The sequence below is a fragment of the Hippoglossus hippoglossus genome, chromosome 8 (assembly GCF_009819705.1).
Source record: "Hippoglossus hippoglossus isolate fHipHip1 chromosome 8, fHipHip1.pri, whole genome shotgun sequence".
In the NCBI taxonomy this organism is placed as follows: Eukaryota; Metazoa; Chordata; class Actinopteri; order Pleuronectiformes; family Pleuronectidae; genus Hippoglossus; species Hippoglossus hippoglossus.
The window spans coordinates 2,268,056-2,285,320 of record NC_047158.1 but is presented as its reverse complement, the minus strand read 5'-3'; the positions used below and the strand labels follow the sequence as shown (position 1 = coordinate 2,285,320).

Genomic DNA, 17,265 nt, shown 5'->3' with positions numbered 1-17,265 from the left:
AGCCCATATTCACAAATCAAAATTTGTCTCATAGGGCTTTAACAAGGTGTGACATCCTCTGCCCTTAGCACTCTACTAAAAAAACTACTAAAATCCCTTTTAACAGGGTAAAAAGAACATAGAAACCTCAGAGAGACCCACATGTGAGGGATCCCTCTCCCAGGACCGACAGAACTGCAATAGATGTCAAGTGTAAAGGAGAACATCAGAAAGATAAGGGTATTTGCAGCATTGATTAGAATAAACACTTTGTAGCATAATGGAAGGTAAATGAATTGATGGATTATTGTCAGTAATGGTAGAGTATCTGAGTAGACATATTGTATATCAAGCAGTCTTGTTGTAATCATGGTCAGCAGCCACCACGATCAGGATCCACCATCACTATCAGATGCCAACACGATACAGGATCCGCCATTATTATCATGATCTGCCAGCACGATACAGGATGCGCCATTACGATCACGATCTCTGATACGCGATCCACCATCATAATCCACGATGTGGCCGCGGGTCCAGGATCTGCGGACGATAAGGCATAGGGACTCCATAGACACTCTCGTGTATAGTCCTTCGCATATGTGAGGAGTTCTCCGATGATGTGTACAAACAACAGTTATGTTGGTTTCAGACTGCCCCTTGACTGAAACAACTGACATCGCCAGGGATGACCTCTTCCTTTGGTTGTTGCATGTACTGAGAGGACAGCGGCTCAGGGACGTTGATCCTCTGAACCTCCTCAACATATGGTTCCGGATTGTGAAAAACTTGGTGAAATAGGACATCCATAAGTTCTTGGATGTAACCTGAAAAGTATTTGTAAATCAATCTTTTTTAAGTATTTGATTTATGCTGATTTTTACTTTGTAATAAAATGTTGTGTATCTTACCGTATGTTGGCCCTGTTTTATCTGTCCCTGTTTTAACTGGCTTTGCTGTGCATTGCCCCCTATTTGCCTTTGGAAATTTTATTTTGTAGATGGGCTTCCCTGATGAGGTAGTTTCCTGAGTGCGATCAGCATTCTCATTGAAGTGCATTGCAGAAAGGTACAACCTGAAAAACAAAGAAATCTGTGTAAATTACCTATCTGAGCCTTTTCACACCAGTTCAACCAAACATAAGGCACTTTCAGAGCAAATCAACTTATGACAAACATCACTAAGTATCTTGTACGCTGGGGTTTTCTGATGATTACATATGAACTTTCAATGTTCACTGCTGCACACCCCTCCTTTTTACGGAAGCATTCAAGAATATGTAAATCACTGTGGTCTGTAGTAATTGATTTTTAATTAATTTCTTACCAATGAAATTCTTTATAAATGTGGTCACATGTTTCTTAAATTGTGAATGTGCCCCATAAAATATAGATTGACAATCATTTCAGATCAAAATGACAAACTATCCAATACATTATAGATTTATTACCTGCAAAGCATTCCAATGAATGGGAAGACAACATTCTTAGGGGCAAACGATAGGATAACACTATGAAACGCCTCCAAAGATGAAGTCTGGTTTTGCAGGCTCAACTTCTCCACGTCCTTCAGGGCCCTCTTGTTTAGCAGGGCCTTCTCTACTTTGTAGAGTGATTTTGAACCTGATTTTTCCGGGTGAAAAAACAGACAATTATTTCATGGATATGTCCAATTACCACATGACAAGTTGCTAGATAGACATTATTAGCCTGTTACAGAGGATCAATGACAAACATTACACTGATTCTTGAGACATGGGACTAAACACTGCGTTCTTATAGTTTGATGCACAGTTGAGATCCCTGAAAAGATACAGATAGAACACAAATGTAATTGGAGCATTGTGCAGCATTTACAGTACACACCTGGCTCAAACCACTTGCTCCGGGCAGTTGTTGGCGTCACTGGATGTTCAAACCTGGGGAAGATGGGGTCTTCATGTGTGTGGACATCTTGGAGGTGGTTTACGAGAGACATCCACCTCGCCACTTTCTCTGGACCAGAGCTGGAAGATGTAGCAGTCCAGTACACATGGTTCTTGATACTTCGCTGCCACTTCTTTAGGATTTGGCAGTCTTTGTCCTTGGCTATCTTGTCAAGCTTCTTTGATAAGCCTTGTTAAATTGTAACAGTTGATAAAAGGGACAAATAGATAAATATAATGACACGTGAACTCACAAATAACCATACAAGACATCCTGTTTCATCAAAAACACAAGCGTACACACAACCTCACCTTTTTCAAGATGCCAGATGTCATAAAACTGCTTGATGTCATTGTCCTTTAGGTATTTCTGGACTTGTGGGTGGCGGTCGGTGACAATGTAGTCCAGTGTTATACCATTTTCTGCAAGGTGTTCTAGGCTCCTTTTTAGGCCCTCAAGCTCCATGTGGTAACTCCCGCCAACTTCGTTGCTCTGATTGTAGAGAGTAAACGCCAATAATAGTTACATACGGGTACCGTATCTAAAAGGTTATATATTTTTGTTGTTGTCTTTTGTACAGCTTTGTTACATCACCAAACAAGACACAAAGACTTCCCCAGTGTTTGTCGTACATGTTATCGTTATGTATCATAACAGTACTGTAAAAAAAGAGTAATTGCATCATGCAACATTACCCGTCCTTGCTAAATGTATAATTTTCGCTGCCTTATGTGCCGAATACATATACAAGCCCGATAATATTTCCTGTGGAAACTGTAGGACCAATATATCTCACCTGCACCAGTTGGATGTCAATTATTGTGTTTCTCTCAAGGTGCATCACACTGTAGCTGCCATACTTTGCAGAGTGTCCTGGGGATATATATATAAAAAAAACTATTGATTGTAAAAAGTTATACAGCCTGATCATGCAGAAAAAAATAAGTCTTACCTGGTGAGTCTGTCCTCATGTCACCTCCAATGATGATGCTGTCTTTTTGGCTTAGCTGTTGCAGAAGCACCTCCTGGCCTATCTTCCATTTATGGAGGATACTGGGTTCCAGGTACATGCTTGCATGTCTTCGAAATGTGTCATATTGGAAGACACTGATGTGCATTGCCTTGAATATCTAATATAGATATAACAACAATAATTACTTTTTTATTGCATGTTTCACCAATTTCTCCCAAATAAATTTATAATATAAAAGTACCTTCTCCAGCTGGAAGAAAGATGCACCAGAGAAGTAAATTGCAGCAGACAGGTGAATGTTCCCTGCAGGGGTGCTTCCACAAACTGGCTGGCTCTTCCATTGTCTAAAGAAGCTGCAGTCTCTGCAGAGTTGATCAATGGCCACGAAAGTTCCTCGACTTCTTGGGGTGATTTCACACAACCGTTGGCACACTGGGCAGGTCTCGAAGAGCTTGAGGAGGCAGCTTCCATAGACGATGTATTTTTTTTCACCATAGGAAGGGCTTTGAGTGGATCTGTGTTTAGTACACAGTTACATTTGGTTACATTATATTTTCAAATAAATTTCTCTTTTGAAAATGCAATCTGACACATATTCAACGATCAAATGTGAATGACCCTTTTTTACTTGCCCAAACAAAACAGATAAGCACACTTACGACATTTGTGATGTCTCTGTCACAGCAGTCACAGAGTCCTGCGGGTTGTATGTCGAGTCGTGAGGCTCAGGAATGTCAAAAGATGCATCCTCATCCTCCAGTTTCACGACACGTGGTCTTTTGGCTGGTCTTTTGCCTTGGACAAAGCTGACATTCCCTCTGACTGGTGTTGAAGACTTTGCAGACTCCCCAAATGTGCCGGAGCCAACCCCTATGTTTCTGCAAGTGACTGTGGCCTGCGTGCCTAATGACACCAATGTAAAAAACTGAGTAATTTGAGAAAGAAATGAATATTATCATTGAACATAATAGGATTTTTTCTACATGTTTACCAACAATGACTTAGACATCTGTGCATAAACTCTCCACCATTGTCCACAATTCCATTTACCATTGAATTGAGAGATGTAAATGTGTATTATTTATACTGGCCAATTTTCTTACCTTTGCTTCTCACATGTTCCCTCAGAGTCCCCTTGGAAAGTTGTGTCGCAACCGGTCTTGTAGCTGGAGGGTCTGTTTGGGTCCCCACGTGTTTATAGGTGGCCAATACGTGCTGTGATGTACCCTGCAGATAAAAATAAATGTAAGGGACCATGTGAAGATTTAGCGTTATAAAGTCAATACTAAAACACAGCAGCCTCTGCTAGAAAACAGTGTACCAAACCATGTATGTGATGTACTATCTAACACATCTGTGGATGGGATTATTGGTATTCTAACAAGCACATTGAAAGACTTGAAAAGTCTGTGTCTGGTAAGATATGAACTACCTTTTCTGTATCCTTTATGGCGCTACCAACACACACTTTTTAACAACCACAAACACGCTGAAAGCACATTTACGGAGTGACATTAGCTGTGATTCAAGTCAATGTAAACGCTATGCAGTTAAAACACAATTGTGAGTCTCCTGAACTGTATTACACCGTCAGCTCTCGGTGTCCTTTGCTTAGGCACAAGGCTCTGTTGCAGCCCCAGCACAGGTGACGAAACAAAGCTGGGAACGACAACAGTGGTACAAACAGCAGCAAAGTAGAACGTTAAGAAAGAACCAGTGTGAGGAACAAAACCGTGACGGTACATAACGTTGCGTGTGTTGTTTCTACGGTTTACAACCAGTTCAGTGTGAAGCTGCTCTGTGCTTACTCCGCTAACACTTAGCAACGCGCTAGTCGCACAAACACCAGCAAAGTAGAAAGTTAAGATACAACCACGGATAAACAAAACCGTGACGGTACATAACGTTACGTGTGTTGTTTGTATGGTTCACAACAAGTTGGTCGTAGGTGAAGCTGCTCTGTTAGCTAGCAGTGCTGAGCTGTTGCGCAACGCGCTAGCGTTAGCATTCAAAAACCAAAACAAGAGCATAGTGTGTCGGCTTCTGCTTTATTCCTTGTGGAATACAAACTATCATTAATTATTTTACTTACGGGTTGGGAATCTTGGAGTGTGGGGATTGCTCCATCCGTGAGGAGTAATCTCTTGCTGAAACCGGCGTTGTACTGCTGTAAATTGAGGAAGCAGTCGGTGGTAAAATGAGCCGAGCAAACGAACACATTCTTCCTGGAACGCTCCGGCCCTTCAGAAAAAACAAAGAGTAACCACTGGTCTCGAATTGTAACGTTGTTAGGAAGAACGTGTAGAGTCACATTCTTTTGCTTGCATCCCTCCACGCTGCAGTATTTCTTCGACATTGTTGTTGTGGTAAGCTTGCTAGCTCAGCAACAAAACGTTTGCTTGACCTTGTGTTGTTTATAAAGTTGGAGGGGATGGGGTGTGGGTAGGAGGGGGTGTTCGGAGGCTGGACTGGTACCGGCTGGGTGGGGCTGAGAGAAGAGTGAGACTCCAAGATGACATCATACGGAGAGGAAGTGCGAAACGTGATGTTTCTTTCTTAGAATGGACTGAGTGAAAAAATCCGCGGAGTGACTGTTTTCATACTTTGAGGGTACCCACTGACCCCCTTGTAGTTGAAAATTAACTTTTTGTATACCTGTCAGAGACTTTTATGACCTGAACTGTTTGTGACCTGAAACCTGTATGACCTTTCTATTTCTTATTGACTGTCCAATGACAATTTCAGTCTGCTTTATCTTCAAAGGAAATGTATGCAAATCTGTTTCCTGTGTCTTAATTCCTGTCTCAAACTGCATCTACAGAACCAGTCTGAACTGGCTCAGACAAACAGCCTTAGTTCTCCTACATAAGATCCTTGCATTTGACTGTTCTCCATCAACACTCTGAGATTCCTGTGACTCTCTGTGTTGATCCTTTCTGCAGAAATCCCCTATTAAAATACACAAAGACAAATTTGGTGTTCCAGCCTCTTGTATTTTCAGATTTCCATCACACCCTTCAAGTAATTACGGATAGTAAAAGCCCAGAAAATGTATTTTACACATTATGGGCCCTTTAAGTGTGTGCATGGTGATATTCACAAATACCCGATGGTGACAGTGGAAATAAGACATCAGGGGAAAAAACATAGAACCAATGTCACGGTTAGCTCCCACTTTACGCACCCCCTAATCCTGAGGACTGATGCCTGGGTTTCATTCAATAGTGGGGCAGTGTGTGGGGGTGTGCTCACGACGAACAAGGACATATGAAGTGTGCGCTTCGCTCAGTGTTGACACAAGGTTATCCGACACTGCAGAGCTGGTACCTGAATTACACTCCATGGAAGATTTTCCACTTGAGCAGTCTCATGATGACACTCTACGCTTAGCCTTTGATCAAGTGATACAAATTGATGGTCACATGGTGCGCCCTCACGCAGCACAGACATTCCCATATTTTTGATCAGGGACAGGCTATACTGAGTGAGTCGTGACACACTAAAGACCCGATCTTATTGGCCTGGCATTCGCTGGGAGGTGTGCCGCTGGTGCGCGTCTTGCTGTGAATGTCAACTGGTGAACCAACCAGCCATTACCAGAGCGCCATTGCGCCCGTTACCATTAATGGAGGTTCCATTCGAGTGCATTGGTATGGACCTCATCGAGCCATTTCACCGGAGTGCACGAGGATATCGCTTTGTATTAGTCCTGGTGGAATGCGCAACGTGATATCCAGAGGAAGTGCCGCAGCGCACCATCTCTGCAAAGAGTGTTGCACTGTTTCAGGTCATCTCATGAGTCAGGATCCCGAAATAGATCCTGAGTGAACGAGGCACCTCGTTCATGTCACGAACTCTAAGGGAACTGTACGGATTATTGGGCATTAAACCTATTTGGACCAGCGTATACCACCCACAGACTGATGGTCTTGGCTGAATAAGACGTTAAAATCCATGATCCGTATGTTCATTCACGGATGACGAACGCAATTGGGATAACTGGCTTGATCTTCTATTGTTTGCAGTGCGGGAGGTGCCCCAGGCCTCCATGGGATTTTCTCCCTTTAAACTATTATTTGGCAGAAAACCACGGGGCATACTGGACCTACTTAGAGAAAACTGTGAGGAAGGTCCAAGCCCCAGTAAAAAATTAATTCAGTACGTCCTGGACCTGCAAGCAAAACTCCACACACTTTGACACTTATCACGTGAGAATTTGCTCCAGGCCTAGGCACGTCAACAGCGCCTGTACAACAGAGGAGCCAGGCTTAGACAATTCACACCGGGAGAACATGTGCAGCGGGTGTCCGCGGTACTGGAGTCACTGAGGACAGGCAGGGCTCACTGCCAACCCGAAGATGTGTGCAGTTGGATGGAGGGAGGTACAGTATCTGGGGTACCAGGTCGGGGGAGTAGGTTAGGGCAAATGTTGTCTTCATTAATGTTGCATAAGTGTGAATTTTGCCAACCTCTACACTGTCAAGAACTCCATATCCTTCAACTTTGCTAACTATCTATATGGTAATTTTGGTTATAGTTATTTATTTAATTATTGATCAGAGTACCAAATTTGTAGTGAGTACTTTCATGAGACTTAATCAATAAATTGGCTATCTTTTCCCCTCCTTTGAAAGGTGGTGCCCCGAGGTAACTTTAATCAATTAAAGTTATTTAATATTAATATTCTTTATATTAATATTCACTATTTTTTTCTGATAACCAAATTTATTGAATGCCCAAAGGCACACCATTTAATGGTGCCACACTTAAGGTATCATATGCACAACAACTACTTTACAAAAAAGATAGATGACATACGCTCCTAATTTTCTAATCCATCAACTTCTTCTTCATCTTCATCCCCTTCGCTTTCCTCTTTCACCCCACTGTCTCCCAATTAAGTCTCGAGCGAGCTATCTTTAATCAACTCTCCTCTATCTCCACCATAACAACCTTCTTGACCCTCACCAGTCTGGTTTTAAGGCAGGCCACTCAACTGAGACTGCCCTCCTTGCTGTCTCTGAGCAACTTCACACTGCTAGAGCAGCGTCTCTCTCCTCTGTCCTTATCCTTCTAGACCTGTCTGCTGCATTTGACACAGTGAACCACCAGATTCTTATTTCCTCCCTTCAGGACCTGGGTGTCTCAGGCTCTCCTCTCTCCCTGCTCTCATCCTGCCTTAACGCACTTACTGGGTAACTTGTGTCTGAACCTTGTCCTCTCACTACTGGGGTCCCTCAAGGTTCCGTCCTGGGTCCCCTCCTCTTCTCTCTGTACACCAACTCTGTCGGCTCTGTCATTCACTCACATGGCTTTTCCTACCACAGCTATGCTGATGACACCCAACTAATCCTCTCTTTCCCCAAATCTGAAATACAGGTAGCAGCATGAATCTCTGCCTGTCTGACTGACATCTCTCAGTTGATGTCTGCACACAACCTGAAAATTAACCTTGATAAGACTCAACTACTTTTCCTTCCAGGGAAAGGGTCTCCCTCCAACGACCTGACTATTACCTTTGACAACCACGTGTTAGCCCCACCCAGACTGCTAGGAACCTGGGTGTGACACTCATCAGTGAACTCTCCCTTACTGCTAACATTACTGCAACAACACGTTCCTGTAGATACATGCTGCACAACATCAGGAGAATACGTCCCCTTCTCACTCAGAAGGCGGCAAAGGTTCTGGTCCAGGCTCTGGTCATCTCACGCCTAGACTATTGCAACTCCCTCCTGGCAGGTCTACCTGCTACTGCCATCCGACCTCTGCAGCTCATCCAGAATGCAGCAGCTCGACTGGTCTTTAACCTACCTAAATTCACTCACACTACTCCGCTCCTCCACTCCCTTCACTGGTTACCAGTGGCTGCCCGCATCCGTTTGAAAACATTAGTACTTGTGTACCGTGCTGTGAACGGATCGGGACCAGTCTACATCCAGGACATGGTCAAACCTTACACCCCAGCTCGTTCACTCCGCTCTGCATCTGCCAATCGGCTTGTTGCTCCCTTACTGCAACTAAACACTCAACAAAATCACGACTGTTTGCTGTCCTGTCTCCTAAATGGTGGAACGAGCTCCCCATCGACATCAAGACAGCAGAAAGTCTACACATCTTCCGCCGCAAACTAAAAACACATCTTTTCCGACTATACCTTGAATAATAAATAAAAAAATGTAGCAATTTAGTAGCACTTACTGTATATAGCACTTACTTATAGCAGTTTGTAGTTTGGCTTTCTTGAAGAAAATTGTACTTTCTTGATTGTTGTTGTTCTGGGTTTGTACCCTCATGGTTGAATGCACTTATTTTAAGTCGCTTTGGATAAAAACGTCAGCTAAATGAAATGTAATGTAATGTAATGGAGAGAGTGGGGATGGGGTTCTGGGATCGGTGCCAGGGAGAGAGTCTGATTTTGCACAGATGTTCCATGTCAACAAATGACTCTCTCCTCTTTATCAGCAGTAGCGCGCTGGGACACAGGGATCCAGAGAAGATGGAGACAGCGACTGGCGAGAGAGCCAGCGTGTATATATGTGTATTTATCTGTCTGCAAAGAGAGAAAATAAAGCAAACATTACAAGTCATACGTGATATCCGGCTCTTTCCTGACGAGAGACCCACGGCAACAGAGCTATCTGTTACAGTGATCTTTTCAGAGTAAAACTTCACATATGACCTTTTCACTTTTGAAGCAGCGGTTATAGCAGTTTTTAAATTGTACTTTACATTTATAAATGGTAAATGGTTTGCATTTATATATAGCACTTTGTTAGTCTTGATGATGACTCAAAGCGCTTTACAGTTCAGTTTGCCATTTACCCATTCACACACACATTCATACAGTGCATCTATTAGCAGCACTTTTTTGTTCTATAAGCATCTTGCACAAGGACACTTGGGCAGACCTGAGGGGTAGACCGCTCTACCCCTCAGCTACAGCCATATCCCATTTATATAGGATGAGTATGTGACTGAGGACCAGTTTATTCTTTCTGGTGTTAAATTAATGTACTTACATGATTCTTGATGTTCTGTTTTTGTACCCCCATAGTTGAATGCACTTATTGTAAGTCGCTTTGGATAAAAGCGTCAGCTAAATGAAATGTAATGTAAAATGGTGTTGTTTATTTGAATGGTTTTAATGGAATACTGGGAAAGTTTAATAACAACAATAGGACAATTGAAGTCCAAATAATGAGACAATTTCAGCAGAGTCAACAGCTTAGTATGCCATGGACATGTGAATATGGTGCTGAGTTTTTTCCAGTAATTTGGCAGGACAAATGTTTGGGACTGTCACGCAATGACACAGCTGATATGCTTTATGTGAAGCACAGTGTTTTGGTGTAAGCAGAAAGACTTCTTAGAAAACTGTACAGTTGTGCCACTCTCTCCATTCCAACAGATTATCTTGGATGAGCTTGACAGACATGAACTGTTGACAATGTATCCGATGTACCCTAAAAATGTTATCACTGATTACAATCATTATAGCATACTTACTTACAGTATATGAGGCAAATCTATTCAAGCTACAATTTATGATTCTATAATTATACTAAGCCTGATGTATTTATACGAGATATTGTCTGAAAAGGGAGTTCACAAAGGGGTACCTTTTAGAAACAGATGTAGCTCTGCATTACTGAGTGAAACTATCCTGATTTGCATTTGTAAAGATCACAGTCATTTTCATGTGAAAGCCTCCCCTAGACTTAGAAGCAGGGGGGTCATTACATTACATTTAGCTGACGCTTTTATCCAAAGCGACTTACAATAAGTGCATTCAACCATGAGGGTACAAACCCAGAACAACAAGATTAGAGAAAGTACAATTTCTTCAAAAAAGCAAAACTACAAAGTGCTATAAGTAAGTGCCATTTAGAAGAGAAGGTGGCGTGTTCTCCTGATGTTGTACAGCATGAATCTACAGGAACGTGTTGTTACAGTAATGTTGGCAGTAAGGGAGAGTTGGCTGTCGAGTGTCACACCCAGGTTCCTAGCAGTCTGAGTGGGGGTTAACACGGAGTTGTCAAAGTTACTGCGGTACAATATTATGACGCCAGTACCGTTGAAGATGTGGTAGAAATAGAGACTGGATACACTGATGAAAACATATGGCTAAAATGGGTCCACTTTACCGCCCGTTCCCAAAACCTCACTAATTGTATAGTCTGCAGTCAGCCCCGGCCCACCTTAACCACCACCCCGGCCCCCCCTACTGATAGACTCGGATCGACCCGGTTTTGATTGCATGTATGGCTTACACATGGAAGCCAGTCCCGCCAACTGCTCTACTCTCAGTCATCTCTTTCCCCCGGCGCCAAACAACACGCTGCCCCCTATATTTACTCCAGTAAAGGGAAATTACACGTGTCTGACTAAAAAAGGTAACTCATCTCACAGAGAGGTGGGTTCGATACCGTCCTCCTGGTGTTCTAGAAACATCAATGTTACCGACTGGCACAACGCCACACAGCTGGAGTGGGCCCGCAGTGACCTCTTCTGGTACTGTGGAGGAAAACGCTTGAGGAACCGCCTTCCTTCAAACTGGAAGGGTTCCTGCACACTTGTTCAATTAGCCATGCCCCTGACTATCCTCTCTCCCCGCCCAGGACAACCCACTAGCACCCGCCGACGAAAAACAACGCATTTTGACTTAAATAGGGACTCACCCACATACATAGACGCCATAGGGATTCCTCGGGGTGTTCCAGACCAATATAAATTAGCGGATCAAATTGCAGCGGGATTTGAGTCTATCTGGATATGGGTAACTCCCAACAAAAACTTGGATCGCATTAACTACGTCCATTTCAATCTCCAACACCTCACCAACCTTACTCAAGACGCCATAACAGGCCTATCCGAACAGCTCCCTTATGGTCACACAGAACCGAATGGCCCTAGACCTCCTACTGGCAGAAAAAGGTGGTGTGTGCACTATGATAGGAAGTTCTTGTTGTACATTTATCCCCAGCAATACAGCCCCTGATGGCTCGGTGACCAGGGCCCTCTCCGCCTTACGCACCATGGCACAGGACATGGCCGCAGACTCTAGAATTAACAACCCCCTAGATAGCTGGATGAACACTGCATTCGGCAAATGGAAAGGGCTGATTGCATCCTGCCTCCTCTCCCTAGCTATCTTTGCAGCTATCCTAGTCACCTGTGGCTGCTGCTGCATCCCTTGCTTTAGGACCTTGCTCAACAGACTCATCACCACGGCTCTGACCAAGGAAAACATGCCCCATCCCCCACCCTATCAGTTGCCTTTGTTGAGTGGTGATGATGATGATGATGATAATAGTGATGAGTTTGCATTGGATGAGATGGAGGTTGGGGAGTTCGTGGATGATCCCCAGTAAGTTGTTCACAAAATGGTGTGAAAGGAGGGATTTGTTAGGATTTTAATAATATAATTAGACACTATAGCCCCGAAAAGGATCGATTTTACGCGCACCATGTTTGTACCTTAACAGAAAGAATTAATGTTTTGTTATGTGTTAGGACTGTAATCCGTGGCATACAATACACTGTACTTAAACTTGTTCCCATACATAAACCTTTATTTATATATATATATATATAGACAAGGTTAGAAATAATGATTTTTATTTTAAATATTAATTTTGTTCTTCAAACTTTGCTTTCGTCAAGGAATGCTCCATTTGCAGCAATTACAGCATTGCAGACCTTTGGCATTCTAGCTGTTAATTTGTTGAGGTAATCTGTAGAAATTTCACCCCACGCTTCCTGAAGCACCTCCCACAAGTTGGATTGGCTTGATGGCTTGATTGGCTTGGGCACTTCTTGCGTACCATACGGTCAAGCTGCTCCCACAACAGCTCAATGGGGTTGAGATCTGGTGACTGCGCTGGCCACTCCATTACAGACAGCATACCAGCTGCCTGCTTCTTCCCTAAATAGTTCTTGCATAATTTGGAGGTGTGCTTTGGGTCATTGTCCTGTTGTAGGAGGAAATTGGCTCCAATCAAGCGCTGTCCACAGGGTATGGCATGGCGTTGCAAAATGGAGTGATAGCCTTCCTTATTTAAAATCCCTTTTACCTTGTACAAATCTCCCACTTTACCAGCACCAAAGCAGCCCCAGACCATCACATTACCTCCACCATGCTTGACAGATGGCGTCAGGCACTCTTCCAGCATCTTTTCACCTGTTCTGCGTCTCACAAATGTTCTTCTGTGTGATCCAAACACCTCAAACTTTGATTCGTCTGTCCATAACACTTTTTTCCAATCTTCCTCTGTCCAATGTCTGTGTTCTTTTGCCCATATCAATCTTTTCTTTTTATTGGCCAGTCTCAGATATGGCTTTTTCTTTGCCACTCTGCCTAGAAGGCCAGCATCCCGGCATCGCCTCTTCACTGTAGACGTTGACACTGGCGTTTTGCGGGTACCATTTAAAGAAGCTGCCAGTTGAGGACCTGTGAGGTCCTCAACTGGACCTCAACTGAGGTTCTCTTTCTACTCTGGTTAGAGCCCGTTTGTGCTGTTCTCTGAAGGGAGTAGTACCCACTGTTGTAGGAAATTTTTTGTTTCTTCGCAATTTCTTGCATGGAATAGCCTTCATTTCTAAGAACAAGAATAGACTGGCGAGTTTCACATGAAAGTTCTCTTTTTCTGGTCATTTTGAGAGTATAATCGAACCCACAAATGTGATGCTCCAGATACTCAACTAGCTCAAAGGAAGGCCAGTTTTATAGCTTCTCTCACCAGCAAAACAGTTTTCAGCTGTGCTAACATAATTGCACAAGGGTTTTCAAGGGTTTTCTAATCATCCATTAGTCTTCTAAGGCGATTAGCAAACACAATGTACCATTAGAACACTGGAGTGATAGTTGCTGGAAATGGGCCTCTATACACCTATGTAGATATTTCATTAAAAACCGGACGTTTCCACCTAGAATAGTCATTTACCACATTAACAATGTATAAAGTGTATTTCTGATTAATTTAATGTTATCTTCATTGAAAAAAAACAGTGCTTTTCTTTGAAAAATAAGGAAATTTCTAAGTGACCCCAAACTTTTGAACGGTAGTGTGTATATATATATATATATATTACAGTATTCCTTTAGCTTTATTCAACATCACACATACATGAATGCACTGTGCTCATTAAGACACTGTGACCTATGCCTTAGAAAGAAATCAAGCAGCTGCCTCAGCTTCTGAAGGGCAGATAGGAAAGGCGTTGTCTTGTCTGATAAATACGCATGCTTACGCACACAGAACATGCAGCCAATAAAGCAGAAACACAATGTTTCTCACTCCAATGAACAACAACACCATATCTGCAAAACTACTGAAGACCCACAAGGCTTCAGCCGGATAAAGGCTTGTTTTTAATACACAAAACCAAACACTGTCAGAATGTGAAGATTTGAGCTACTATCAAAGGAGGGACGAACCTGGGAGCAGCTCCTCATCATTGGTGGATTCCAGTTCCAAGATGCTGGGACCACGCCTTCTACCTACTATTATAAATATTGCACCTGTCGTCCATTCGGGGCGACTCTTGACTACCCCGTGCTACTAGAAAGCCGAGGCTGTGTATTGAGTGCCCATAACTATGCTGTACCTTTTCATTGCTTCTGAATAAATACTTTTTGAACCAGAATAAGACTGACTCTTCTCATACCTAAGGATAAAAGAACACGACAAACGGGTCTCTGAGTCTGGCAGAGATTAATTCGCCGTATTGGCGCTTTATCGCACTCTGGGATGGCGAAATGAGGCTAACTGGATTATGTTTTTTTGCCTTGTAATACTCTGATTTGAGCTGTGCGGAATATCAGCAGACTGAGATGTGTGTGGCCACATTCAGCCGGAGTTGGGCCGCTGAGTGACCTGTGCCTGGTTGCATCGGGGAGGCGCGCGCTGATGTTCGCTGAGCATTAAGCGGCGGCTGCGGCGTTTGAGGGTTTTAGACGTTAGGGTTTTCTGCACGGTGAGGACCGGGGACTGCAGAGTGGTTGTCAGAATATTATCTAAGCTAAAGTGGTTGCAGGAGTGTTAAGAAGGACGATGTGATACTTATCTTCGGGAGGGGGCTTTGGAAGAAGTCGCTTGATGAACTTTTGCGGCCGCGAACAGACGCGGCGGGGGACCCGGCTGGGGTCGCTGGTTCGTGCTCAATCTGCGATCAGGTAGAATCGATGGACAGTTTACTTGAACCGCTGGGTCACGGAGCCAAGAAGGAGGCCGGCCTGAAGCTGGCATGATGCCGCGATGAGGAAATCGGCCTCCCCGGGGGGGGGGACTCGTCGGGTTCGCCCCAGCATCTCCTGGATGCTGGGTCCGAACCTCTTGGGGATAATCATTGTCAGAGACCGACATCGATATGAAAATAAGCTAGGTGAGCGAAAGCTTGCGTTGTGCGAGTCACTGAATGACAGCTGACTGGGGAAGAGAGGAGAAGGGATTTTAAAAGTTTGACAGCTGCTGAATGACTGGCTGAAAGAGACCACGCCAGACCTGATTGGATATTTAGGAACGCCCACAATCAGCTGATCAGTATGCAGGTTAGGTCTTCCTGACTGAATTTACGCTAAACCTCATTTCAACAAACAAGTATTTGCAGTTCTTGTGGCACCTCCCTCTATAATCAGTATAGTGGTGACAGGTGACTGAGGTGTGTGCTGACAGTACTGATCAGAGCACCGAGGAGACATGGAGACCAAAGTAAATAAAAGGGAACAGTGGATCAAGAAAAGGGAATATATTCTGGCAGCTGCAGGCTATTTGGTAGGGCTGGGCAATGTGTGGAGATTTCCCTACCTTTGCTACAAGAATGGAGGAGGTAAGTTATTGGACTGTAACTCTTTTTTCCTTCATTGCAGGGTAAACATGGTTAAAGATGTGTATATTAACAAATAAGAAATCACTAATCTAATGGTATTTGAGGAAAAGTTACAGGCCCCACATTTTACACATTTCTGGTATTGTATTTGAGGTATTGGTGATATATCAGTTGTCGTAAGTAGAAAAAAATACTTTCCATGTCCCCTTAACTGTCTATCTCTGGAGCTCAAGCCAGAACAGGCAGGTTTGTCTGCCTCATAAATAACGACGCCCTCCTCTAATTGCCAGACTGCATTTTGAGTGTAATGTCACTAGCCTGTTTGTGCCTGCCTGGGCAGCTATTCATTTTAAGCCAAGAGCCTCCTGCTCTAATCTTGCGCAAACATTCATCTTATTACCAACTACTTGCAGAATTAATGACATTCTCATAAGATTTACCTGTACTTTGTCCTTAGTTCTAATTTGCAAGTATTACATAGTGAAGGAACACTATGTAACTTTTACTCGGCAACAGCCCTCTGAATTCTGTCGGGCTCGATTTTCAAACAGTTTTCATACAAAAAAAGAGCCAAGCTTCTCATGCTTCCCAGCTTCACTAAACACTAGAGCAAACTCTTCCTTCATCACCTCGAGGAGACCGATGCTGGTTTTTAATGACTTCAAAGTCTTTTTGAATATTTACAGTTCAGCGTTACTTTTGAACGTTCTGGGTCTGTTTCTGGCTCTCCATGAGAGATAGATATTTCTATAGCCCATTTTCACAAATTCCAATTTGTCTCATAGGGCTTAAAAAAGTTCGGGGACATCCTCTGCCCTTAACCCTCAACAAGATTAAGGAAAAACTATTAACAAGGCGTAAAAAACTTAGAAATCTCAGAGAGAGCCATATGTGAGGGATCCCTCTCCCAGGACAGACAGAGGTGCTGCGTGTAGATGAGAACATCAGCAAAATAACAGTATTTACCACATTGATTAGAAAAAACAGTTATAATGGAAAGTGTGTCTATGTTTAATGTATTTGTATATAAGAAAATGTCTGATAGAAATGAAGCATTGACAAATGAATTGAGGGGTTATTGTCAGTAATGGTAGAGTATGAGATAAGGCATATTGTAGTTCAAGCAGTCTTGTTGTAAATAATAGTCCATCAGCTGCCAACACGAACAATATCCACCACAATCAGATGCCACTATAATCCAAAATCCATCGTCATAATCCACATCAGGATCCAGCAGCATGATCCACCATCAGCTGCCAACAAAATCATGACCCACCACCACTATCCACGATCAGCTGCTAACATCATCATCCACCAATACGATCATCACTATCTGCCATCACGATCTCTGATTGGAGATCCACCATCATGATCCACGATGTGGCCGCAGCTGCAGCCCTGGATCTGAAAATGATAAAGCACAAGGACTCCGGGAAGAAGTCAAGTCAGTAACATGTATTGATGAGACATTAATGAGATAAAGAGGCAGAAGAGGAAAGAGAAGCTCCATGTGTTATGTGTCCCCCGACATTCTAGACCTTTAGCAGCATAACTAAA

At 43.3% G+C, this 17,265-nt stretch overlaps 3 protein-coding genes across 3 annotated transcripts in view; 1 reads left to right on the top strand and 2 right to left on the bottom strand.

Annotated features, from left to right (window-relative positions):
- Positions 1 to 182, bottom strand: part of LOC117766883 (sodium- and chloride-dependent GABA transporter 2-like) — a 33,868-nt gene extending 33,686 nt beyond the window's left edge. The window contains exon 1 of the mRNA XM_034594301.1: positions 127 to 182. The gene's annotated coding sequence lies outside the window, so the exon portion shown is untranslated. The remainder of the gene's footprint in view (positions 1 to 126) is intronic.
- Positions 127 to 5,304, bottom strand: LOC117766875. Its single transcript, XM_034594287.1, has 11 exons — positions 4,970 to 5,304; positions 3,981 to 4,104; positions 3,537 to 3,780; positions 3,119 to 3,392; positions 2,857 to 3,034; positions 2,701 to 2,777; positions 2,216 to 2,396; positions 1,845 to 2,093; positions 1,430 to 1,601; positions 891 to 1,054; positions 127 to 806 (listed from the first exon to the last, which is right to left on the bottom strand). The coding sequence occupies exons 1-11, from the start codon at positions 5,231 to 5,233 to the stop codon at positions 628 to 630; spliced, it is 2,106 nt and encodes a 701-aa protein (XP_034450178.1). The 5' UTR covers positions 5,234 to 5,304; the 3' UTR covers positions 127 to 627.
- Positions 5,305 to 15,578: 10,274 nt separating this feature from the next.
- The window catches only part of LOC117766884 (sodium- and chloride-dependent GABA transporter 2-like), a 33,811-nt gene continuing 32,124 nt past the window's right edge, over positions 15,579 to 17,265 (top strand). The window contains exon 1 of the mRNA XM_034594303.1: positions 15,579 to 15,708. Coding sequence (XP_034450194.1) covers positions 15,579 to 15,708 — 130 coding nt within the window. The remainder of the gene's footprint in view (positions 15,709 to 17,265) is intronic.